The sequence below is a fragment of the Apodemus sylvaticus genome, chromosome 4 (genome assembly GCF_947179515.1).
Source record: "Apodemus sylvaticus chromosome 4, mApoSyl1.1, whole genome shotgun sequence".
In the NCBI taxonomy this organism is placed as follows: domain Eukaryota; kingdom Metazoa; phylum Chordata; class Mammalia; order Rodentia; family Muridae; genus Apodemus; species Apodemus sylvaticus.
Window position 1 is genome coordinate 39,834,188 of NC_067475.1, and position 26,351 is coordinate 39,860,538.

General features: G+C 41.2%; 2 protein-coding genes across 2 annotated transcripts; both read right to left on the minus strand.

Annotated features, from left to right (window-relative positions):
* Positions 1–1,577: 1,577 nt before the first annotated feature.
* On the minus strand, positions 1,578–3,449 carry C4H4orf3 (chromosome 4 C4orf3 homolog). Its single transcript, XM_052179310.1, has 2 exons — positions 3,179–3,449; positions 1,578–2,369 (listed from the first exon to the last, which is right to left on the minus strand). Coding segments are annotated over exons 1-2 (177 nt in total). The 5' UTR covers positions 3,355–3,449; the 3' UTR covers positions 1,578–2,368.
* Positions 3,450–21,307: 17,858 nt separating this feature from the next.
* On the minus strand, positions 21,308–24,848 carry Fabp2 (fatty acid binding protein 2). The gene is made up of 4 exons (XM_052178508.1): positions 24,782–24,848; positions 23,369–23,541; positions 21,832–21,939; positions 21,308–21,446 (listed from the first exon to the last, which is right to left on the minus strand). Exons 1-4 carry the CDS (start codon positions 24,846–24,848, stop codon positions 21,396–21,398), a joined length of 399 nt encoding a protein of 132 aa, XP_052034468.1. The 3' UTR covers positions 21,308–21,395.
* Between the last annotated feature and the right edge of the window lie 1,503 nt (positions 24,849–26,351).

The following is a 26,351-nucleotide window of genomic DNA, read 5'->3' on the forward strand; positions in this document are numbered from 1 at the left end:
AATATGAATTTATTGTTTTCTAATCACTTCTATTAAACAAAAAAAAAAACAAAAAAAAAACAAAAAAAAAAAAACAGCTGAGCACTTAGGGGAGACATAGGAAGGTGGATCTTTCTGAGTTCAAGGCAAGCCTGGTCTGCAAAGCTGTGTATAGGTCACACAGTAAGACAATCTCAGAAAACAAAAGATGTAAAAGCAAAATCCATTCCTGACCAAGAACCCTTATAGAAAGTATTTGGCCCACTGCCCAGGCCTCATGCTGTCCCTGACTTGCACACAGGTCTGCCCAGGCCTCATACTGTCCCTGACTTTACACAGGTTTGTCCAATGCTCAGTATTTGGAGCTCTTCACATGCTGTAACTCGAGGTTAACAGCTCCCTAACAAGTTCTTCCAAGTTCTAAGCCAACTCAAATGCAACCCTCATAAGCTACTTCATGTTTAGAAACCAAGTGTGAATTTACAAAGGAACTTACCAGATTACTTTTTGCTGTCTTTGATGGGAACAAATTTGCAGCTTACCTTTCAGACTCATTTATATTTCTAGTAACTTCTAAAGTGTGAGCATCATAGTTTACTACAAACCATTCTCAATTATCTGTAGGAGGTGGAGCCTTCATGCTGTTCCTATGTGGCAATTACAGCTATGTATTAACTATACCTGAGTTCTTTGGAAAGAGTACTACATAGAAGAATTATCACATGAAATTGTCTTATACAAGCCTTAGAAATCTCATCTACCTACCTACCTATCTATCAGTCAACCAATCATAGGCTTGAAGCTCAGGGAAGCTTGAGTTCTAGTCCAAACCTTAGGGACTGGCCAGAGTGTGAAAACTCAGACCTATAAGTACTGATGCCCACACAGATCCCATGCCTGGAAACAACTGAAAGGCTGGTACCCTGGGCAATGGGAAAATAAAAAGGGCTGGAGTGGAGTTTATTAAATACAGCTGTGCAGCTACAGTGGGCATGACAGTAATGAGAAACTTAAGGGGAGGGGTACACTACAGAGGCATTAAGGCAGTGGGTCATTGCCACAGTACTTGGAAGAGTCCCAGCTGGGGCCCATTTTGGTTAACTCCTAGGTCAGAGTAGCCCTGCCTGGAGGCAAAGCTGTGCTCTGAACCCAGCTTGTCCTGAAGATCCTACTCCACTGTGTGAGGCCAGGCTATGTCAGCACAGCCTTCACTCGTCGCCACACAAATAGATGATGGTATCCACACAGCTAGATGTCCCAGCAGAGATCTGCCTTCTCTTCATTCAGGTTCTAAAAGGAGGGGGGGCTGGTCTCACATCAGGGAGGCTTCCTTTACTATTTTTCCAGCATATTAGCTTCTATTCCTGAAACAAAGACAGACCCAGGAATAATGTTTTGCCATCTGTCACGTATCCCTTAGCGCAAAGTGATCCAAAAATTCACCATCACATTAAGGTCTTCATCCTAGAAATGTCTAGAGTAGCTGACGGCTGTGGTGGGCTAGCTCGGGGTTCAAGAGACTAAAGCACATGTGTGAGCTGATGGCAAGTATTAAACCCCCACTCTACCACCAAGGAAACTGACACAGTGAAACTAAATTCCGTGATTAAACATTTATTAGAGAAAGTTAGTAAGCAGTACGATTCGGGTCCCAGAGTGTGATAAACTCAGTGTCACCCCAGCCCTGTGTGCTAATACACATACTTCAGTTAACACCTTGCACAAAAACATTATCCAAGCAAATGCAACAGTATCTTAAGACAACTGTTAACAGTGTGCCAAATATTGTGAATTATAATTGTGAATTGTAATACCCCGTGTGAGTATTTTAGGCAGTTCTCATATACTGAATAGCACTAAAACCAACAGTAAAACAATTCTAATTACCCAGATCTTAAGATGAAAAGGAACAGCTCCCAAAATATTTCTAGTAGCTGCTTTGGGACTGTGGCCTTTCTGAGTAAATGCTATTCAACCCTAGATAACTATAATAGCATAGTTTTAAAACAATATTTGAGAAAGTAAGCTTCACAAAGATCTTTTTTTTTGCTGATGTTCACTGTTGTGTCCAAACTGATGTCTGGGTAATATAGTAAGGGGCCCAATACCTGTTGGATGAATAAATACCACATAAATTTCTCTTAGGTACTTAAGTTACAGGCGTTATTAAAAATATATATTATATATCATTTAGCTACAATCAGTAATTCAAACCATTAAAAAAAAAAACCAGGATTTAAACATATGCTACTACTTTAGGAAGGCCAAGGGCTGAAGGAAAGGTTAGAGGTCTGGAATTTAGCTGCTGGAAGTCCTCTTCATTCCAGAAGTCTATAGTAGTTTTCAGGATTCGCTCCAGAAGTCCCATTCTTGACTCTCAGCAAACCAATCTGTAAAAACCAAACACTTGATTCCTTCATCTGCTTATTTTGACATTTCATGAGAAACTGAACATCGATATTGCTAGTCTTTTACCTATCCCTACATAATTTACACTACTGATAGGGAAAACAAAAGGCCTACATTATTTAGTTGTGAATTTTCTACTCAGAGGTGAAAATGAGAACATTAAAAGAAACTAAATAATAAATCACTGTTCTTGAAATGTTTCTCCACCAAAATTGCTTGTCTTTATCAAAAAATTCTTATCTTTTCACCATATTACGCCCCCCCCCATTCTCTTCCTTCTAATTTGCCACAAAACCGAAAAAATGAGAGCCAAAGAAATCTAAGATACTCCATTCTTTGACAGATGTAGTAATGGGGATGCTTTGGAAGGTAATACACGTATTTGCATAAGTTTTGGACAAGTTTACAGGGCTCGCTTTGGGCTAAGCATTTTAAGCACGCACACAACACTCAAATCACTTTAGATATAATCACATTTAACCTGTCATGCTCTAGTTTTTATTATTTACGAGATTTATTTACTTATTTTTATTAGTTTTTAGTAATTATTATTATTTACGATAGATCTAATTATGGGCATAGGTTTCTAAAATTTAAGCAGTTCCTTTGTGGTGGTGAAACTCAAGAGACAGCAAATGTGGGAAGCCAAGTTTCCTCCACGGGGGTGTCAGGGAAAACCATTTGCGCTCTTCCAACTCCGCCATCTCTAGCTGCGGCCCCTCCCTCCCCGAGAAAACTGGAGCAGTTGCCAGTCTCCTGAGCACTTCAACCCGGCATTCAAGAGACTCACCAGGGCAAGAGGTACACGAAGATGAACAACACCAGGTCGAAAAGGATGAAGAGCCAGAGATCCAGCCAGTAGGAGTGTTTCGGACGCCCGTTCATCCCGGACTGAGGTGGCTCATCTTGGTTCCTTCTCCGCTCCCGGACACCGTCAGGACCGGCCGCCGCCTTGCTCACCTCCATCGCCCAGTCGCTTCACTTCCGCGCACCTGAGACTAAATCTGAAGGCCGCTTCGCGCCCTAGTCTAGCAACCAATTCCGGGTAGCCCTGCCAACCAATTAGGAGCCCCGCTCCGCCCCGCCCCGCCTCCACAACACACCACGCCTCTACGCCACGCCTCTGCGCCACGCCACACCTCCCCGCCTTCAGGACCCTGCGCAGGCGTCCTCCCTTTCTAGGAACTCGCCTTGCTCGGCATCCCGGGAAACGCGCAGGCTCCGCTGGTCCGGCTGCTGGACTTGGCGCAGGCGCTCTGTTCCATGTCCGGAACTTTGCTCCGGCGCCTACCCCGTCTCCCCGATCGCACGCATGCGCTCTGTATCCCGCCCTGTGCTTCCTGGCGGGATGTCCCCTTGCTGTGTTCAGCGGTGACTTAATAAGGCGCAGGTGCATTGTCTCACGTAGCTCACGCTGCCCTGCAGTGCGCCTAACTAGTTCTCCCGGTTTCAGGAAGGAAAACTGTCTTAACCCCTTTTCTCTGAGATGATGCCAGAATTTCAAGAACGGCCTCAAAGATTCCAGCCTTGGCCACCCACCAAAGTAGTCTTTTGTAAACTTGAGCTTGGGGGAGGGGGATTTATTTATTTATTTATTTAAAAAAAAAACTGGATCCTGAGATTCTCTGATATTAACCTTGGAGATGATAACATTGTGTGGCAATGTAAAAAGGTTGGCAGTCCCCATAGGATCATCTCTCTAGTGCAAAACCTTTGGTTTCTTACATGTTTGGGAACTTTATACAGTTTGGGAAGTTTGGATGATTTTGTACAAACTTGAGCGGTTGTTTGCTCTTAATTTTTGAAACAGTTTTGATGAGTTGGACGTTGTAAGGGTCCTTGACTCGCCGAAGAATAGATACCCCAGACTCAAATAGTATGTAAATGCAAAGAGTGTTTTATTCTGCAGAAGTCCAGCATGCGGAGTTTCCTATTACCAATATAGTCAATCAAGTATGCTAACAGCACGTTAGGGGATTCTAGGATGGATGGATTTTTACTCTTATCTCTAGGCATTCCAGAAGCTTTACCTTGGTGTGGTGGCTAGAAACTTGCAGAGGAATCCTGGGGTAGGTGGCCTTATCTACTGTCTCTTAAGGACATTCTGAAACTATTACCAGGAGGAGGGCTGGAAACTGTTGTTGACCCGTTCGTTGTCCTTGCTTCGGGCCAGGTTGGGGGAGGGGCGTTTCTGATGGCAGGGCACTTTCTGACTAGATGCCTGAAGCCTGGGTTTTTAGGCCTAATCTGAACTGCCAATTTGAAGCCGATCATGGAATCAGCCTGTCTCCTCAGTGTCACTGTTTTTTTTTTTTTTTCAGAAGGATCAGAGAGGGTAGAGCGTGAGATTTACATAGGTATTTCGTGGAAGTATTTTTAATACGCCATTCAACTCTATGTCAAAAACATCCTGTAACTAATAGATAAAAAAAAAAAAAAACCTGTTGGTGTCTATTAACTTAGCAACCCACCATTAACTTAGACCAACCAAATAACCCAGATAGCATCTTGGACCCATAGAAATACTTCTTTCCCTCTTCCTGAATCTGCCTCTCCCATGTACCCACCAATATATTTTGGACTTGCCTTGATTTATGCCTTTCTTTGGTTTTTAAAACGATTTCATGAAACTGTTTCCACCTGGGAACATGGACTTGAAAGTAACCTATATCTGTGTTCCCAGGGCCATTCACGGGGCCCCAGAATAAACAGTCTATTTTTTTCCTTTGAGCTGTAGTTTTTGCATAGACAATACGAAGGTTGGTTATGGATTCAGAAAATTAGGCAAAAATAACAAGTTATCGAAAATTACTAAAAATAGCCATAAAGTGAACTTCAAGTTCAATATCTTAATGCTGTTGTGCAGCTAGCTAACTGGGCTGCAGTTCACTAGTGGGCCATACAGACAGAGATAGCACGCAGCTGTAAAGAAAAATACTGTATCCTTCGCCTTCTGGTTGCGAGAATGAGAGCCAGTTCCTGAGGATTAATCAGATTGTGTTTTGAGGTTCGGGAATCCCCGAACTCAGACTCCAGTGTCAGTTAAGCAAGAATAGTTTATTGAACACTGAACACGCACCCCAAGACTGATTGATCAGGGTTGAAACCTCATCTCAGGAGCTAAGACTGAACCTTGAACGTGTAAGGGCCAGCTTATAAAGGAAAAACAAAAAGGTCAGGGCAGGGAGGTTGGCTCTGACTCAAGCTATTTTGACTATCTAGACAGAACAGTTCTAACTGACCTTTGTTCTGATTGGTCCTAAGCTTTATTCTGATTGGAGCTTATGGCTGTGGAATTTCTTAAGATTAAAAAAAAAATCTAAGAAAATGCAGAACATAGCATGGTATGTGGACATGACCCAGCTCTGAGCCGAGCTCTTTTTCTGCATCAATAACTGGCAGGCATGGAACAAAATGGCTACCAGCTCTGCTGGGGACCGGCTTCCACACTGTGCTGTAGACAGGTTCTCTCCCTTTGTGGGTTAGAAGCTCCCTGCATTGAATTAGTAGTAAGTGTTTATAATCCTTAAGAAAAATCAATGAGCTGCTGATATGATCTTCCAGAGGTGATCATATGTCCACAGACAAGGTCGGACTCCTTTCTGATTTTTGAAAGAGGACTGATAAAACTTGAACTTATTAAAATGGAAATAGCCTGACATGTGAAAAAATCGTGAAATGTTTTCAAGTATCCCTGGTACTGAATTGAGCTCCATGCCTGTGAAGGTGTGGGGTTTCCTGATCTGTCCAGGAAGGAAGGGCATTCCTGGGCTCTGAGTGAAGAATTTGGAAGAATTGTTTCTCTGGGGATAGTAATTATTTCAAATAGACAGTATTTTAATGCTAAATTCGGTTGGAGGATCCTTCACTTCAGACTTAGCTGTGCTGGTTCTTGGCTACTCTTCATAATAGAAGTGAAGCATAGAGCACGGCGAGGAAGGAATGCTGTCCCGTTGGTTAAAAGCTTAACTGAGAAAACAGTTACGAATAGGAATGGCTTAGCCAGTAAGTTTGCTGCCGAGTTTGATGACCTGCATTCAACCCCATGACTTCCAAGGAGGAAGGAGAGAACTGATTCCCACATGTCCCCCATTGCCTGAGCATGTGCACACGTGCTCACTCACACACACACACACACACACACACACACACACACACTAATAACTCAAGAATGATACTGTTCTGAAATCAAGGTATATTGTCATGTATGGCTTTTGCACTTCCCCAGCCCCCTCAAACCTTAAGCCCTATACATTCAAGGGAAAAATATATATACCATGCATTGAATTTTTCACTGCTGCTACAGTCTAACCCAGCTGTCTTCCTAATGCAGCCTAGGAAATCACCTCGCACCTTGGCTTCATCTTTTCCTCCTTTTAACTGCTTTAGTCCCTGCTTTATTGCCATGAAGAGACACTCTGATCACAGCAGCTCTTATAAATGACAGCATTTAACTGAGCACTTTAACTGTGGGCTTCCCTGCAGCGTCAGAAGCTTACAGCCCCTGTTGTTGTGGCAGGGAGCTTGGCGGCATGCATAGCTGAAGCAATAGCTAAGAACTTTATCCTGATAGTGGGGGGGGGGGGGTGGACGGAGGGAGGGGGATGGGCAGAGGGAGAGAGGGAGGGAGGGAGAGAGGAAAAAAGGGAGAGCGGGAGGGAGGAAAAGAGGGAGAGAGGGAAGAAGGAAGGGAGGGAGAGAGGGAGAGAGAGGGAGGGAGAGAGAGAGGGAGGGAGGAAAAGAGGGAGAGAGGGAGGGAGAGAAGAAAGGAGAGAGGGAGGGAGAGAGGGAGGGAGGGAGGAACGGAGGGAGGGACGGAGGGAGGGAGGGAGGAAGAGGCCTGCAAATGCTATTGCCAGTCAGGAAACCAACCTCTTACCACTTGATAGTAGAAGGGAAGTCAGTGCACCATGACTTAGCCCAACTGGTTCAAACCTCTGGAGTCTGACACTGTATCGTTTATTTTATACATATTTAAGTACAGTACAATTTTGTACAAAAAAAAAAGTTCTCTGGTAACAATTGTTGAAATACCATGTGCACACTAAAGCTTAAGGCATGGAAACTCTTTTTGCAAAGTGTGTGTGACTTCTACCAAGAAGATGATGAGTCTGCTAACTTAAGGGCCTAGGATCTGGTATGGTCCTTGACTGGACTGAGTAGTGTAGCGGTCGGCAGGCTCTGAAGTACATGTGACACTTCCCCTTAGGGTGGGTTCTGTTGACTGAGAAGCAAGGTTAAAGGTCTAGGGAAGGAGAGGCTGGGAGAAACATTCTGGGGGACTTTGGTGAGGCCTGGCCCTGCACATGACAGAGGTCACAAGGTCATGAACAACATTCATCCCCAGCCTTTTGGGTGGAAAACAGGTATTCCTTTCCTCCATCAAGGGGACAACCTGTGGGAGTGCCATTTCTGATATCTCCAGTACTTATATGTGAAACCTCAAAGTCCACCCCCCAGTGACACACTTCCTCCAACAAGGTTACATTCTTCCCAAACAGTAATTTCCTAGTAGCAAGGTATTTATGTGGAGGCCGTGATTATTCAAACCACTACCGTGTCTATCCCAACAGTGTCTACCATTGATGGGTACAACTTGGTACAAGTATCCATATTTTTGGCACTTCTTTTCATTATTTTATCGTCATTGTTATCTAATATTCGGGATAGTTTTCTTACTCTGAGAGTGAGCAGCATAATCATTATACTTAAATTATAGCTTCTCTGTTACGTCCTGACTCTGGCCATCACCCACCCTGTACCCAGTTATTAATCTCACTCCACCCGACCCATGCGACCTGGCACCTTTGCCCCTGTGGGCTCTCTCCAGTTAAGCGCCTCCCATCCCTTCAAACTTCTCACTATCTGTCTAAATCCTACCCGTGGCACCTGGTTCAAGTGCTTCCCAGTTCGCCTGGCTGCAGTCACATGGGTCCCACAATCTCATCTTAGTATGTAATTTGTCATGCTTCTCCTCGGGAAGAAGGTATTGGAATGAGGTGTTTGCCCAAAGTTTTTCTTTCCTTTAGCTTTTATTATCTCTTTCTACATTCTATCTATAACAACCATTTATTTTTTTTTGAAGATATCTCACATTTATTTTATGAAACAAATACTCATATAAGATTTACTGTGTGGCAGCCTCAGTTCAGAAAAAGAAACAAAAGCTATCCTCGTTTTACAAGGAAATAAATTGAAACAATACCAAGACTTAAAGCATATCAAGTCCCTCCCAACCCCCCAACCCCTGTCAAATAAATTATAGAGGCAGACATTAGATCTAGCATTTGGCTGGCTGGCTGACTCTTTCTTGATATTGCTAAGTAAATGTTTGGTTTATCCTGAGTGGTGTTGATTCTTAGCTACATTTTCAGTTTGCCAATGAACCCTGGCACAGATGAACGCTCTGCAGAATAGATACAATTTCCAAGTTACTGAGTCATTCGGAGGGATGGTCCAGTTTGTAATCACATATATAACAACCATTTATAACAGTATGGGTTTGATCATTTTTTTCCTCAGATTTTTTTTCTGTCTAGCATATTGGCTTGATTTATTCCAGTTTCTCTCTCTCTCTCTCTCTCTCTCTCTCTCTCTCTCTCTCTCTCTCTCTCTCTCTCTCTCTCTCTCTCTCTCTCCCCTCCCTCCCTCCTTCCCTTTCTTTCTTTCTTTCTTCTCTCTCTCTCTCTCTCTCTCTCTCTCTCTCTCTCTCTCTCTCTCTCTCTTTCTTTCTTTCTTTCTTTCTTTCTTTCTTTCTTGTTCATTTTGTTTTTTCAATTAGAGTCTTGCTCTGTGGTTGGGCTGGCCTAGAATTCCCTGTCCGCTTTAGGCAGTACCACAGGTTCAGACTCGCATGACTGTGCGCTAACCCTGTGACACAATAATGATGAAAGATCATCCACTGAGCTTCCTGAAGGACTGTATAAACCCTACCCAACACAGAAAAATCAGCCACTTACAACAGTCAAAAAAAAAAAAAAAAAAGATCCACATCTTTCTGAGGAAACTTCCCTTCCCTTTTGTAAAGAGCCATGAGATTGGGAAGCAGGAGATGATATCTCTGAAGATATGTGGTTCCTTTAGTCTACTCTAATCCTCTGGAGTGGATTAAAAAAAAAGTTTTCACCACCACCACTACTGCTACTCTGTCTTTGCAACAGAATATTAATTTGTTTGTTTGTTTAATCTAGTGTAGCCTGGGTACATGCCTTACCACATGTGTGGAGGTAAAAGACAACTTTGTGAAGTCATTACTTTCTTCCACCTTTATGAGGAGGCTAGAGATTGAACGTAGGCTGCCATGCTTGCAGGGCAAACCCTTTCCCCGGCTAACTGTCTCTCCAGCCCTCCTCCACATCTTGCCCGATTCCATATCCACAGCCACAGAACCTGGATCTCATGCCATAGGCCAGAGGACATTTCTGCCTTAACCTTCCTGGCACGCTTGTCTGGCTTGTACCCATTTCATGTCAGCTCTCTTCCCCCTAGAGTGGAGGCTGCCCTCTAGCAGGGCATTGGCAGTTTACCATTTTGGAGTCTTCTACAGTTCCTCAGACAGCACCTTGAAAATGGAAGACATTTATTATTTATTCAATTTTATTTTGTTATATCCTGCTATGCCTAAAGCAATCCTAGCCAAACATACTTTTTACAAATATCTTTTAGACATTAAAGTATAATAGATAATACCACAGGATCTGATGCAACCGATTGGTCAATCTTGGTGGGGATACTTTCTGAGGTTTACTTAAGTACTAAAAATATATACTAATTCAATCCTCCCTTTGCAGGGCCCCTTTCGGATAATTCAGAGACTCCAACCTAGCATTCAGATTTCCCGGCAAGTGTTTGCCACTGATATACATCCTTAACACTTAATTATTTCCTTCCTTTAGTAAGTACTTTCTGACTACTTACGGTATTGCCAAGCACTGTCAAGAAAGCCATCATAAACAGAGGCAATAGTCACACAGTTCATGAGGAGTACTGATCAAGCACATCAAAAACATCAGTGGAGTTTTTAAACTCTCACAGAGCTCTAAGATTCTTCATAATGGCTTGTGTATTTGGACTCCTGGGCAGAACAGGCTATGAGCAAAAAATGTAATTTCTTCCCTTTTTCTCCTTCCACATATACACCATATAGACTCCTACCACAAGAACGTAGTTCTGTCCATATTTAGAGTTCTATGCATGATTATATTTCAAAATAAAGAAGGTGCTTTAGTAAATTTTAAAGTTTAGAAACAGCTACAATCCAGCAAAGCTAAACTGATAGTCTCTGATGAGAAAGATGTTGCAATTCACAACCTGAGTTCTCTGGATGCTAATCAGATAAAGCGTCCTTGGATTGTTTATGAAGGACATTAGAGAAGGAGTCACTGTGAACAGAGACTAGAAGATGATTGGGTATATAGCACATCTTATCTCATGAGGTTACACAGTAGCCATGTAAAACCATAAAACATTAGCTTGACCTAGAGTAAGCAAATGAATGTCAAGATGATAATTGTGTATGTAAACTGAACTGCACTTCTCATAAGTATAAGAAATGTCAATATACTTACAGAAGTTATGTCTAGAAAATGGAATCACTAATAATTGATTCTCTGAACTTATCCATATTCTCAGTGAAAATTCATTGACTAAAAGTTGGGTTTTTTATTTGTTTTTGTTGTTGTTGGGTGTTTTTTTTGTTTTGTTTTTGTTTGTTTTAGTTAGAAAATAAGCCAACGTTATCTAAAACCAAATTAGTTCAGAGTTTCTCTCATCAGATATACGGGCACTGGAGAGATAACAAATATCAGAGGGTTTTAATGATTTTTATCTGCACTTCAGGTCAAACTGTGAATGTCAGGGATTACTCAAGGGCAAATACGGAAGAGGTAGCTATACAGACTAGCTCCAAGCCTCTGCTGGGAAAGTGTAGATTCTTAGTTTATATCTTCAAATACTCCCTGCCTACAGCAGGGAGGGGGAAAGGGAGTAGGGTGTGTGAGCCAATGCTACTGTGAAGAAGCCAACAGAGACATGGGAAAGTATACAGGGACACACGCTTCTCAAGCCTGAACAGTCTGTTCAATAAGATACAGCATGAATTATACTCTTCATTATGATTAAGTAGGGACAATTACAAATCGGTTTCCTCACCTGGCTTTATGCAATACTGGTAAATGAAGCGAGCACCGCCTAAATGTCAGGCAGAGTTTCTTGCAAGTGTGATGCCACCCTTGCCTTCTCTGCTCAATACTTAGAGATATATGCCAGTCTTTTCGAGATCTTCTTTAAAAAGACAAAATAGAAGTGAGGGAACCCTTTCTGTCTCATTCTGTCAGACAAATACTCTAACAAAGCTAGATAATATTACAAGGAAGGCACAAGTGCTTGGACAGCCATGTTTAATAGCAGCTTCATTCACAACAATACAGTGTCTACCAATAGATTAACAGAATGCATAACAATATTCATATACTGTGGAAATCATCCTGGTAGGATATTCTGTTGCATTACAGCTTGGATGAACACTAATGATATTATGCCAAGTAATATAAATATAATCTCACTTATATAAAGTATCTAAATGAGTCACTTCACAAACAGTAAAGACAATGCTGGGGTGAGCTCGAAAGGAGAATCTTGTGTAATGGGTTTAGAATCACAGTTGTGCAAGATAAAAATGTACTGGAGATGTGTTTCCTCAGAGTGTGAGTGTGTTAGATATGAACTACTAAACTGTACTTTTGAAAACAGTATTAACATATGAACATATGTACTGTGTGCTTCTGCCTCACGAAATAGGCATTATCCAGTCTAAGGAATTATCTGGTGTGTGTGTGTGTGTGTGTGTGTGTGTGTGTGTGTACAGACATAGTATGTGCTCACATATCAAGGTGCATGTATAGAGAACAGAGGACAACTTTTAGGAAGTGGTTCTCTTCTCTCCATAAGTTCCAGAGATGGAATTTAGGCTGTGAGATTGCAAAGCTTTGAACATCCTTCCCTCAGGAGTGTATTCACTCAGGTGTGTATGGCACAGTGGGATTCCTTAAGAGCTCGAAGGGTGAAGTTGGAGGGTGCTGACAAAGTTAGAGAGGGAAAGCTTGGGAGGCATGGGGACTTGGGAGGTGGATGACCAAAACCCTGCTAGCCCCACGTTTAGAGCAAAAGCTGTGACTATCACCATGGAAGCAAGAGGCTGAGGACCCATGGCTGGACCTCAGGGAGGCCATCTACCTGGCTTAGGAGCTGATTGAGGCAGCTCAGGTGCTACTTCTAGGAACATCTTGTAGCTGTTTTGAGAAATGTCTCTCACTTACTGCCTGAAAGAGCTTGTGGACCAGAAAAGTTTAAGTACTGTTGGATTGTATTAAGTAAACAATCTAAGTGCCCAGAACTTATGTGAACTTCATGTGAGAGGAAAAAAGCTTTTATATTAGAAATAAGTTACAAACCAGGTGTGGTGGCTTATACCTATAATCCCACCAACTCAGGGGTCTAAAGCAGGATTGCTGTGGGTTTGAGGCAAGGCTAGCTAGACAATTCTAGGCTAGTGTAAATTACAATGTGAGATCTTGTCTTTTTTCTTTTTCTTTTATTGGATATTTTCTTTAATTACATTTCAAATGTTATCCCCTCTCCAAGTCTCCCCTCCAAAAAACTCCTATCCCATTGCCCCTCTCCCTGCCTCTATGAGGGCGCTCCTCCACCTACCCACCCACTCCTGCCTTCCCATCCTGGTATTCCCCTACACTGGGGTATTGAACCCCCACAGGACCAAAGTCCACTCCTCCCACTGATGTCCAACAAGTCCATCCTCTGCCACATATGTGACCAGTGCCATGGGTCCACGTGTGCTCTTTGGTAGGTGGTTCAGTCTCCGGGAGCTCCAGGGGCTCTGACCACTTGGCAATGTTTCTCTCTCCACAGAGCTGCAAACTTCCTCAGCTCCTTCAGTCCCTTCTCCAAGTTCTCCATCGGGGACCCCTGCTCTCAGTCCAACGGTTGACTGCGATCATCCACCTCTTCGTTTGTCAGGCTCTGGCAGAGCTTCTCAGGATACAGTTATATCGGGCTCCTGTCAGCAAGCACTTCCCGGCATCCCCAATAACGTCCAGGTTTGGCAACTGTTCATGGGATGGATTCCCAGGTGGGGAAGTCTCTGGATGGCCTTTTTTACAGTCTCTGCTCCACACTTTGTCTCCACAGTAACTCCCTTGAGTATGTTGTTCCTCTTTCTTATTTTTTTTTTGTTCATTTTTTTAATTCGATGTATTCTTTATTTACATTTCAAATGATTTCCCCTTTTCTGGGTCCCCACTCCCCACAAGTCCCATAAGCCCTCTTCCCTCCCCCTGTTCCTCCATCTACTCCTTCCCACTTCCCTGTTCTGGAATTCCCCTATACTGTTGCACTGAGTCTTTCCAGAACCAGGGGCCACTCCTCTGTTCTTTTTGGACATCATTTAATATGTGGATTATGTCTTGGGTATTCCAAGTTTCTAGGTTAATATCCACTTATCAGTGAGTGCATACCATGATTGATCTCTGGTATTGAGACTGGGTTACCTCACTTAGTATGATGTTCTCCAGCTCCATCCATTTGTCTAAGAATTTCATGAATTCATTGTTTCTAATGGCTGAACAGTACTCCATTGTGTATATATACCACATTTTTTCTTGTATCCATTCCTCCGTTGAGGGACACCTGGGTTCTTTCTAGCTTCTGGCTACTACAAATAGGGCTGCTGTGAACATAGTGGAGCATGTGTCCTTATTGCATGCCAGGGAATCCTCTGGGTATATGCCCAGGAGTGGTATAGCTGGGTCCTCCTGAAACATTCACTTTGTTCTTCCTTGTTCTTGAGCTTCATGTGGTCTGTGAATTGTGTCTTTGGTATTCCAAGCTTTTGGGATAATATCCACTTATCAGTGAGTGCATACCATGTGTGTTCTTTTGTGACTGGATTACCTCACTCAGGATGGTATTTTTAAGTTCTATCCATTTGTCCGTGAATTTTTCTGAAGTCATTGTTTTTAATAGCTGAGTAGTATTCACCATTGTGTAAATGTACCACATTTTCTGTATCCATTCCTCTGTTGAAGGATATCTGGGTTGTTTACAGCTTCTGGCTATTACAGATAAGGCTGCTATGAACATAGTGGAGCATGTGCCCTTATTACATGTTGGAGCATCTTCTGGGTATATGCCCAGGAGTGGTATATCTGGGTCCAAGGATAATACTGTGTCCAGTTTTCTGAGGAACTCCCAGAGTGATTTCCAGAGTGGTTGTACCAGCTTGCAATCCCACCAGCAATGGAAGAGTGTTCCTCTTTCTCCACATCCTCACCAGGACCTGCTGTCTCCTGAGTTTTTTGACTTAACCATTCTGACTGGTGTGAGGTGGAATCTCAGGGTTGTTTTGATGTCGCGTGGAATTTTCTGTACTCTCATCATAACATATAACAAAGGGCCATTTGTCAACACAAATTATTATTATTTGCATAGACATTTCTTAGATAGCATTCACTGAACATGTTTTAGGCCATTAAAAATAAACACTGATAAATTGGGACCATCAAAACTTAATAACACTTTTGCCCTTTGGTAAGACATTTAGGAGAATAAAATGATGAGCTGGAGGCTAGAAGAAAACATTTGTTTGACATATGTAATAGTCTGTATCCAGAATGTATTTTTTATAGTTTGACTTGTTTTTAGTATAGGGGATTGAATCTTGACAAGGCTTATGTATCCTAGGCAAATGGTCTGCCACCAAATTTAAGCCCCAGCCCTGTATTCAAAATATTAAAATATAAAACTTTATAACTCAACAATAACAAGATGACCAATTTTTCTTTAACAAATGAGTATGACTTTACCAATGAGAGTATATAAATGTTCTTTGTTACAGTTTTTATATCATCAGCTATTGAGAAATACAAATACAGTTCATGGTAGGATCTCAGTATTTACCCGTTATATTGACTAAACTCAAAAAGAATTACTAAGACCATACCATGAATTAGCAAGGATAATGAGACTGAAGAATTCATCAGTCACTTGAGGAAACAGCCTGTCAGCATTTGTTTTTAGTTTGTATGTGTGTGTGTGTGTAATCCAAACAAGTCCACGTAAGACTTTGACTTGAATGTTTATGATAGCTTTTTTCCTAATAGAGAAGGATCTGGGAAGAGTTGAGAGAGGACAAAAGCATGATCAGACTATGCTGTATGAAAAACTTAACTGGAAAAAGAAGAGGTAAAAAGCTGTGTTCTGGAGCACACAAGGACAGACACTTATCTGGCTGGAGTGTAGGACTGTGCTCACTCATTCTTTCTGCTCAAATAATTTGTTAAAGAGATGTGTCGCATTATTCCCTTTGACATCATTTCTAAAAAATACTATTGTTACATTATCTAGAAGTGAAGCAAAGGGATGACATCAATGATGTGCTACTTTATCTAAATGATGGTTTCTCTAAGGTCACTAACTCTCAGGGACTTTGAAAGTGGGGTGAGTGTGTGTGTGTAAATTATTTGGAAACAAAACTTGAGGATATGGCTTTGAAACTGGGCTGACACTTGGGGAGAACTCGGGCCTTTCCATTCTGATTTCTACTAATCATTTACCTTCTCACAGTACTACCTCACATTTACCTTCTCACCTAACTACCGATAACCACATTAAAATTCAAGTTCTTTCTTTAATTCTTGGTAATCTGGATAATATACTGTGGGACTTCTGTACCTGTGCATTCTGATGGACTCCTCAGTGGGGACAGGTGAACTGAGACACCCTCTGCAATAGTTCCTTATCATGACTGCTGACTGGCTCTGGGCCTCCTGACCTTTCTCAGCTCCAAATGTCTTGTTCACTCTTCCGTCCCATTTATTTCCCCAGTAAAATCGATTGCACCAGCATTCTGAATGCTGGCCTCTGGGCTCAAGCAAAGCAGAGGTCCACAGCCCTGTGTGTTAGCAAACGTGGTGTTGCTGCACTCTTTCAAAAGATGGTAATGCTATGTCAGGTGTTCTGATTCAGAGCGAAGACACCCCTAAATAAAGTGTTAATTCAGTTCCTATTAGTAAATGGAAACAGTTTTAGGGAATTGCTCCTGCAGAACAAAAAATGAACCTTTGTATTAGTTTTGCTTTTACAGAACCTGGAGCTACGTAAACATTCAATACATTTAAAACTTTAGAACATGGTCTAGATAGCTTTGCAGCAGACACTGAAACACAAATTGAAAGAGTCCATGTCCTTGCCCAGTAGAGGGCGCTCCTATATTGTAATCAAAGCAAGTATCAACCTAAGGTAAGGACACATCTCATAACTGAAGCATCCATCCTACCTCCCACTCCTCACAAACCCCCCTGGCTTCCACTCTGTATCAGGCAACTACCTCACCTACACATTTAGGTTTGAAGTGCCAGTGAATGGCTTGCTAGCATTGTCTAGTTATTCTTTTGAAAATACTTTTTTGTACTTATGAGCAATCAGCGCTTTGGGATGGGACTGGTGAAATTTTCAAGGCCTGTATAAATACACAGGGAGCTGACTACATCGCTCAGTGTGCTGAACAAACATGGGGTCCTGAGTTATGTTCCCTAGCACCCACATAAAACCTCAACATGCCAGTGCACCTCTGTAACCTTAACACTGAGAAGACAGTAGATACATGAGCAGGGGTCCCCAGAGTTTTCTGGCCTGCCAATCATTGATTGGTGAGCACCAGATTCAACTAGAGAATCTGTCCCCTCAAAAATGGTGAGGAACAATAGAAAAGATAACAACTTGGGGCCTCCATCCACACCCAGGCACACATGTGTACAAGTACTCCCACATTACATCCTAATCGTGTACACGTACACACAAAGACACACAGAGAGACACACAATGAAAGGAAGGAAGACAAAGAAAATGGCTCTATGTAACTGAGAATCTTTAAAAAAGTAGCATCAAGGCATTTAAACAAACATAGGGCCTTTCTGAGCCAAAACATGATGTGAGCCCATGAAAGCAGCCACATTTAACAAGATAAGTGATAGTCCTCTTCCTACTCCATGTTCCCTGTCATCCCAGCACTCTCTCCCCATGGCAGACTCCCAACTGGCTGCTGAAGAAAAGAAGAGTTACTGTTACTCAGACACCACTTCATATGTGCTATTTTGCATAATATATATTACATTATATTATGAAAGCAGTTTAGAAATCCAGGCTAATTACTTCGTTTTAAAGATGCCTGAACGACATTCCAGGGGATAAAGTGCAGTTCACACTAGTTCTGCTTAAGCTTGGACCAGATTGAAGAGGTCTCATCTCCCAGGGTGAGGCTTACTCACACAGCCTCATGGAGAAGGGATGAAAGATTGGTTCAATATGTGAAAATCCATGAACATAATCCAGTATATAATCAAACTCAAAGAAAAAAAATCTCATGATCATCTCATTAGATGCAGAAAAGCACTTGACAAAAACCAACCCTCCTTCATGTTAAAAGTATTGGAGAGATCAGGAATTCAAGGCCCGTACCTAAACATAATAGAAGCAATTTACCGCAGACCAAAAGCCAATATCAAATTAAATGGAGACATACTTAAAGCAATCCCACTAAAATCAGGGACAAGACAAGGATGCCCACTCTCCCCATATGTATTCGACACAGTACATGAAGTGATAGCTAGAACAATAAGACAACAAAAAGAGATTAAGGGGATGCAAAATGGCAAAGAAGAAATAAAGGTATCACTATTTGCAGATGATATGATAGTATACATAATTCTACCAGAGAACTTCTCCAGCTGATAAACAACTTCAGCAAAGTGGCTGGAAATAAAATTAACTCAAATAAATCAGTAGCCTTCCTTTACACAAGTAATAAACAGGCTGAGAAAGAAATTAGAGAATCAACTCCCTTCACAATAGCCACAAATAATATAAAATATCTTCGGGGTAACTCTAACCAAACAAGTGAAAGATCTGTGTGATAATAACTTCCAAGTCTCTCAAGAAAGAAATCAAAGACCTCAGAAAATGGAGAGATCTCCTATACTCATAGATTGGCAGAATTAGCATCGTAAAAATGGCCATCCTGCCAAAGGCAATCTACAGATTCAATGCAATCCCCACCAAAATTCCAGCACAATTCTTCAAAGAAATAGAAAAGGCAATTCTCAGATTCATCTGAAAAGACAAAAACCCAGAATAGTGAAAAAAATTCTAACAATAAAAGAACAGCTGGGGTAATCACCATCCCTGACCTCAAGCTTTTCTACAGAGCAATAGAGATAAAACCTGCATGGTATTGGTACAGAGACAGACACATTGATCAATAGAATAGAATAGAAATGAAGACCCAGAAATAAAACCACACACTTATGGACAATTAATCTTTGACAAAGAAGTCAAACATACACAATGGAAAAAAGAAAGCATCTCCAGTAAATGGTGCTGGTCTAACTGGCAGTCTGTATGTAGAAAAATAAACATATTTGTTACCTTACACAAAGCCCAAATCCAAGTGGATCAAGGACCTCAACATAAAACCAGATCACTGAATCTAATAGAAGAGAAAGTGGGGAAGAGCCTGGAGCACACGGGCACGGGGAAAACTTCCTAAACAGAACTCCAATGGTTCAGAATCTAAGGTCAAGAATTGATAAATGGAACCTCATAGAACTGGAAAGCTTCTGTAAGGCAAAAGAAATAGTCAATAAGACAAATAGGTAACCTACAGATTGGAAAAAAAATCTTCACTAATCCCACATCCAATAGAGTGCTAATATCCAAAATGTATAAAGAACTCAAGAAGCTAACCATCAAAAAACCAACCTAATCAAAACCTGGGGTATATGCCGGGCAGTGGTGGTGCGTGCCTTTAATCCCAGCACTTGGGAGGCAGAGGCAGGCAGATTTCTGAGTTCGAGGCCAGTCTGGTCTACAGAGTGGGTTCCAGGACAGCCAGGGCTACACAGAGAAACCCTGTCTCAATAAAACAAAAAACAAAACAAAATAAAACAAACCCTGGGTATAGAACTACCCCAGAGGAATCTCAAATGTCTGAGAAGCACCTAAAGAAATGTTCAAAGTCCTTCGTAATCAGAGAAATGCAAATCAAAACGACCCTGAAATTCTACCTTACACCAATCAGAATGGCTAAGATCAAAACTTCTGGTGACAACACATGCCAGCAAGGATGTGGAGAAAGAGGAACACTCCTCCATTGCTGGTGGGATTGCAAACTGGTACACCATAGAAATCAATCTGAAGGTTCCTCAGAAAATTGGAAATAGACCTAGCAATACCACTCTTGGGAATATAACCAAAAGATACCCCACCATGCCACAGGATCATGTGTTTCACTATGTTCATAGTGGCCTTATTTGTGATAGCCAGAAACTGGAAACTGCCCAGATGTCCCACGACAGAAGAGTGGATACAGAAAATGTGGTTCATTTATACAATGGAGTACTATTCAGCTATTAAGAATGAGGACATTCTGAGTTTTGCAGGCAAATGGGTGGAACTAGAAAATATCATCATCCTGAGTGAGGTAACTCAGATCCAAAGGAACATACATGGTATGTAGTCACTAATAAGTGGATATTAGAAAAAAAAAAGGTCAACAAGTTGAAGGGCCCAAGTAAGGACACCTCAGTCCCACTTGGGAGGGAGAAGAAAGCAATCACAAGGGGGGGGAGGGAGGGAAAGAGGATAGGAGGCAGCGGGGAGAGGGGAACATTATCTGGTATGGGAGGAGGGACTGAAACCCTGAGGGCCAGCAGAAGAATGGAAACAGGCAACCTCAGGAGATAGGAGGTTGGGGGGACCCTCCAGAGCTGGGAGGTGAAAGACTCTTAGGACTCAAAGGGAAGGGCCCTAAATAAAATGCCCTGCAGTAGGGAGAGGGAAATTATAGAGCCCACCTCCATCAGAAAGACAGGGCATCAAATGAGGGAGGGGGCTGCCATCCCACAGTTAAAACTCTGACCCATAATTGTTCCTGTCTGAAAGAACTGCAGGGGTGGAAATGGAAAGAAGTCTGAGGAAAAGAAGGTCCAGTGACAGGCCCAAAGTGGGATCCAGCTCAAGGGGAGGCCCCAAGGCCTGACACTATTACAGAGCTGATGGAGCACTCACAGAAAGGGACCTAGCATGACTGCCCTCTGAATGACTCAACAAGCAGCTGAAAGAGTCAGATGCAGATATTTGCACCCAATCAATGGACAGAAGCTGCTGATCCCTGTGATTGAATTATGGAAAGGCTGGAAGAGGCTGAGGAGAAGGGCGACCCTGTGGGAGGACAGGCACTCTTAATTAATCTAGACCCCTAAGTCTCTCAGACTCTGGACCACCAAACAGGCAGCATACACCATCTGATCTGAGACCCCCAACACACATACAGCAGAGGACTGCTGGGTCTGTATTCATTCAGAGAAGATGCACCTAACCCTCAAAAGACTGGAGGCCTTAAGGAGTTTAGAGGTCTGGTGAGGTGGGGGGTTGGGGCGGGGACATCCTTGTAGAGACAGGGGCGGGGAAGATGTATGGGAACAGTCAGAGGGTGAACAGGGAGGGGAATAAAATTTGGAGTGTAAAAAAATAAAATAAAATAAACATCTATTAAAAGGACCACTCGAGATGTTTTATGTGGGGTGTTATCAATTAAAAATGTTCAGTAAAATCACAATGTTCAGTTCAGTACACACATACACACAATATTTAAAAAAACAGTCATCAATGCATATGCCACACTTTTTTTCTTTTGAAGGAAACACTACATTCAAAGCAATGTGAGAACAGGATTTATTTTCTTTTAAAAGACTAGTTAATGTATATCTTAAGGGTCATAAAACAAGTGAATTCCTAATTAGCTTTTCCTTCTTTGGCTTTGACAAGGCTGGAAACCAGTGCTCCGAAGATGATGAATGAGCCTGGGGCTCACGTGATGGAGAGAGGAAACTGACACCAGTTAGCTCTTCACGGGCTCCAGGCTCCGAGAAGCTGGCTCATTCCTTCTTAAAGATCCGCTTGGCCTCCACTCCTTCATAAGTGTAGGTCTGAAAGATGTTGACATAAAAGGATGTGCCGTTAAGAAAAAAAAAAATCACAGTAAGAAAGATAGTAATGTTAGAGTCTGTCCTAGCATTTTCTTATACCTGAGAGCAGCATTGTAGGATAGAACCATTAAAATTACATCTGTGGTTGTAGGCATTTATGTATTTTTTTAAAATAGGAATTGATGAATGTATATATGTAAGCTCTTCAATAAATAATACCATATATATGTCTTGTAATATATACATACACACATACACACACACACACATATATATGTACATATACACATATACATATATGCATATATATATGAAAAGATCAAAATTCTTACTCATAATCACTTTTGTCTTGGGAATGTACTTATTAATGTCTATTACAACTTACCTGAATTAGTTCATTACCAGAAATCTCTCGGACAGCGATCAGCTCCTTTCCATTGTCTACACGTGTAAATTTTCCAATAAGTTTATTTCCCTCAATGCTCCAGGTCCCCTGTGTCACAATAATAAAGCAGCATTTATTATAGTCTTAGATGTATCTAACATGATTTCCAGTTTTACAGACCCACATTCACTCACAGTGACCCTATGGATAAGATGAAGTAATATATGTTACCTCCATTACATCTACGTATGTAATGACATAGCACTGAGAAATGACAAAGCACTTCCCCAAAAGTCAGAAGGAGCACTGTATGTGAACCATGGGACTCAAGGCTCTGTTGGCAACTGTTGAGCACCACCGTGAGGAGAATCGCTGTCTGCTGATGAGTAGTGATTATCAGTATTGATAAAGTGCTCAACAGTTACACTGGCAGGGCAGGGCTGAAGAGATTGCTCAGCCGGTAAGAGAACTTGGTACACAAGCGTGAGGACCTGAACTCAAACGCAGAATGCAACATAAAAAGGTGCGATCGCATATGCCTGACGCCAGTGCTGTGGAGGACAGAGATAGGCTCACCGGGGCTTTATGGCCGCCAGCCTACCTCCAGGCTCAGTGAGATGCCCTGTCTCAAGGGAATAAGATGTACAGCAGGGCACTTGATGTCCTCCTGTGGATTCTCTCTGTGCACCTACCACAGGCATGCGTGAGCACACACACACACACACACACACACACACACACACCACTGCAAATATATTTGACTAGAAAAACTCCAAAGCTAAAAAAACCGTTTTAAAAAATTACATAAAAAACTGATTCCCTAATCTTTTTTTTATCTTATACGTTGAAAGGGACATTCTTAATGACCTACAATGCATTAGACTCTCACATTTGGCTACTTGTTCATTCATTAATTGTTTAATAAATGTTTTTTTTTTTTCAGATAAGATCTCATGTCACCCAAGCTGGCCTCAGACTTAGTCTGTATCTGAGGATAAACTTGGCTTTATGAACTCCAGTTCCCAAGTCCTGGGATTCCAGGCCTTGTGACCGTGGCCAGATTTTATATAGCGCTAGAAACACACCCCCAGGGCTTTGTGCTTGCTGCAGTCTCCTGACACAGCTACACTCCCCACCTTTATTGCTCAAGTCTATTTATAAAGCAGTTATTAAATTTGAATATCACGGACAATGAAAGCTTGCGATCCATCTGCATGTAGAATTGAAAATACAGACTTTTACATTTCCTTGAGACTATCCCTACACTCAGCCAATCTAAGAGGATTAGTCTAAGTCTTATTATCCAAAATAGCTTTTTTCACAGTTGTGCATCATAATGAAAATTATATTTAAACATTTTGCCAAGGTGTGTTATATAAGATATGAACGGACTTCATTGGCCTCTTCAGTAAATGAAGAAAGTTTGCATTAGCTGTACCATTCCATGAGATAAACCACTTTGTATTGGTAAAATAAATAAATAAAAATAAATAAAACAAACAAAAATAAGAATGCATTGCTTATAAAAATGTCTTACAGTGAGTTCCGTTCCATCTGCTAGACTATAGGAAAAGCTGACACCGAGTTCAAACACAACGTCGATGTTTCGGAAGTTGCTTGATTCTTTGACCGTGAATTTATTTCCTTCCTGTGTGATTGTCAGTTTCAAATTGTCATGAGCCCCAAGCTTCCTTTTCATCACGCCAACACCTGCAAAGGAGAGAGGTTGGAGGGGACGTGAAATCAGAGTGTCACCCAAAGGGCTTATGTTCCGTGTTTTGTTTTGGTTTGCATATCGTTATTTTGTGGGTGCAGAAGAAAGAGCAGATAGTGTCGAGTGTGCAGAACACCACCAGAATCTTCTAGAGAACAGATCCAAGCAGTTCAGGCTGCTTTTCTGAGAAAAGGTAAACAAAGCCTCAAAGTGTAGCACCTCAGCCCTGGATAGCATTAACAAGACAGACAGACTGTTTGCCTCAAGGGTCAGCCAAAGTTCAGCAATGTCAAAGGAAGTATTAAATGGTATATTCATATATTAAAGAAACACAAGATCAGGTCTGGGTATTTATTCATTTCCAACACTACTTTGCTTGCAAAATTGCATTTATTTGTTTTGTTGTTGTTGTTTGAAACTGGGTCTTGGGCTGTAACTCAAGCAGACCTCCAACTTGCTGCATAGCACAGGTTAGCCTGTAACTCACAATCCTCTCTTTTCACTCTCAAGACTTAAAATCCCTGGCGTACACCACCATGGTTTGTTTGCCTTGGGATTATTTTGACTCTGTGCAATTCCACATTGGCCTAAGCCAGAAAAAAAATATAAAATTTTATGATTAATTCATTATAATATGAAATTTGATAAACTTCAATTCAGAACCCCTAAAGAAAAAGAGATCACTTATTCGGGTTTTATTTTGAGAAATGAAACATTTTTGCCTAGTTTGTAGTATAAGCTACCAGAATATTAGTAGACATTTATGGTATAGTCAAATTACACCTCTGTGAAGAATATACAGATTTTTATGGTTAGTCCTAAAGTTAGATAAGTCAGAGGAAAGAATTACATATAATTTATTTGAGTGAGTTTTGATAATATTCTTTTCTATATTAAAAGATCCTTTTTTAATCCCCTATAATCCAGTGTTTTTTTTTAAGATCTGGAAATTATCATAATTCACTATGGTATTCTTTTTTAAATGAACACAAACATGTTGGTTTTCAATTACACATGTGCAATTACCAGGCAAGGGAACAAACCACAGGTGGCTCTTTGGTGTGTTTCGGGGAGCAGGGCTTGCCCTAGGGAGACAGGATACTCTTCCTAAAGCAGGAGGGTGCAAAAATGGATTTCCTGTCTCTGAACAATCACACCTAGAGCCTTACCACATCACAAGTCATTCAGTAACTATGCAGACAGGAGAAAGCAAACAGACAGGAAGCCAGTCCTTACCCATTTTCTCCATGAAGTTTTCATAGTTTTCGTTCCGGTCCACTTTCCACGTGCCATCAAACGCCATGATCTCAGCTGTGTGTGCTTCTAGGAAAGCAGAGGTCTGGTCATGTTCACTAGAATTTATTCTAGTTCTTATCTTGGAACCAATTCATACTGTGATGTGGAAGTTCAAAGTTCACATGATAACTGCTCTACATGCCAGGCCCCTTAATTTCTCTTCCCATGCTTTCTTTGAATCTACTGCTGAGATTCAACCGAATTAAAATTTGATAATTATACCTACTCTGTCTTAAACTACAGCATGTAGGCATTTTTATTTTAAGAAATAGGGCCAGATATGATGGCTGACACTTTTAATCCAAGCTCTCCAGAGGCAGAGGCAGGCAGTAGTTATAGGTTGGTCTAACAGGGAGTTCCACTCTGGCCAAAAAACAAGTAACTAAAGTGAATTAGGCAATAAACCAAACCAAACCAAACAGCCAAACAACCAAGCAACCAAGCAACCAAACAACAACAACAACAACAGCAAACCACCCAAGATGGTTTTCTATTTACAAATTAAAAGTGCAGTACAAATTAAAATTATGTAGCAGGTGATATAATTTGTAACATACATCAAACTACTGGGACATGAAACTTATACCCCAAGTCTTTCACAGGAGCCTTACAAAACTATATACAAATGCAACTTCAAAGTTAAAGTTTGAGTGATTATTGGAACTAAAAATGTATTTTCATTTTTTATTAGGAATAATCTTATTCCTAAGATTATTTTATTGAAATAAAAATGATCTTAAATTCGATGTATTAACTATTTGCCCAAGCATCACCATTATCATACTCTGAAACAATGTCATTATCCCTGAAAGAAACTGCATACCCTTTTAACAGTGGGTGTTCATTTTCTATTTTTGGACAGTTAGATTCTCACCTACTTTCTACTCTATGGGCATTTCATACAAATATAATTGTATAATAGGTGGTCTTTTAATGTTTAAATCTTTTCACTGAATGTGTTTTTAGTGTTTACATATCATCTAGTTTTTTATTTTTTAAAACATTTTGGTCTTGATTAATGTGAGTAAATTATGAAAATTAAAGGATTTAGCATGACATTTCAATACAGGCATAATCAAATCTAGTTTCCCTCCCTCCTTCCCTCCTCCCATGCCAACCATGAGCAACACACTCCAATCAATGTTTGTTAGTTGAAGTCATGTTTTTTAATATGCCATTTTGCATTGTATTTCGGGTTATCAGAGATTTGTAGAAATACCCCTGGTTCCTGGCATACTTGTCTGATGATATATCATGATATATATGGGCTTGAAGGCTGATAGATCACTAAGAAAAATCTCAAGAGGTAGAAATATGGATGTAGTGAGAATTCTGGAACTTTGGCTTCTTTTAAAAACACAGAAATACTCTGAGGATATGTTTTTTATTTTGATCCCTGGTGTTGTGTATACGCCTGCTTTGGACTGTCAGAATCAGCTGTTCGTGATTTGCTTCATGCTCTAGCAAGAGTGTGATTTTGCCAGCTGCAGATGGTTGGTTGTTGATGGTT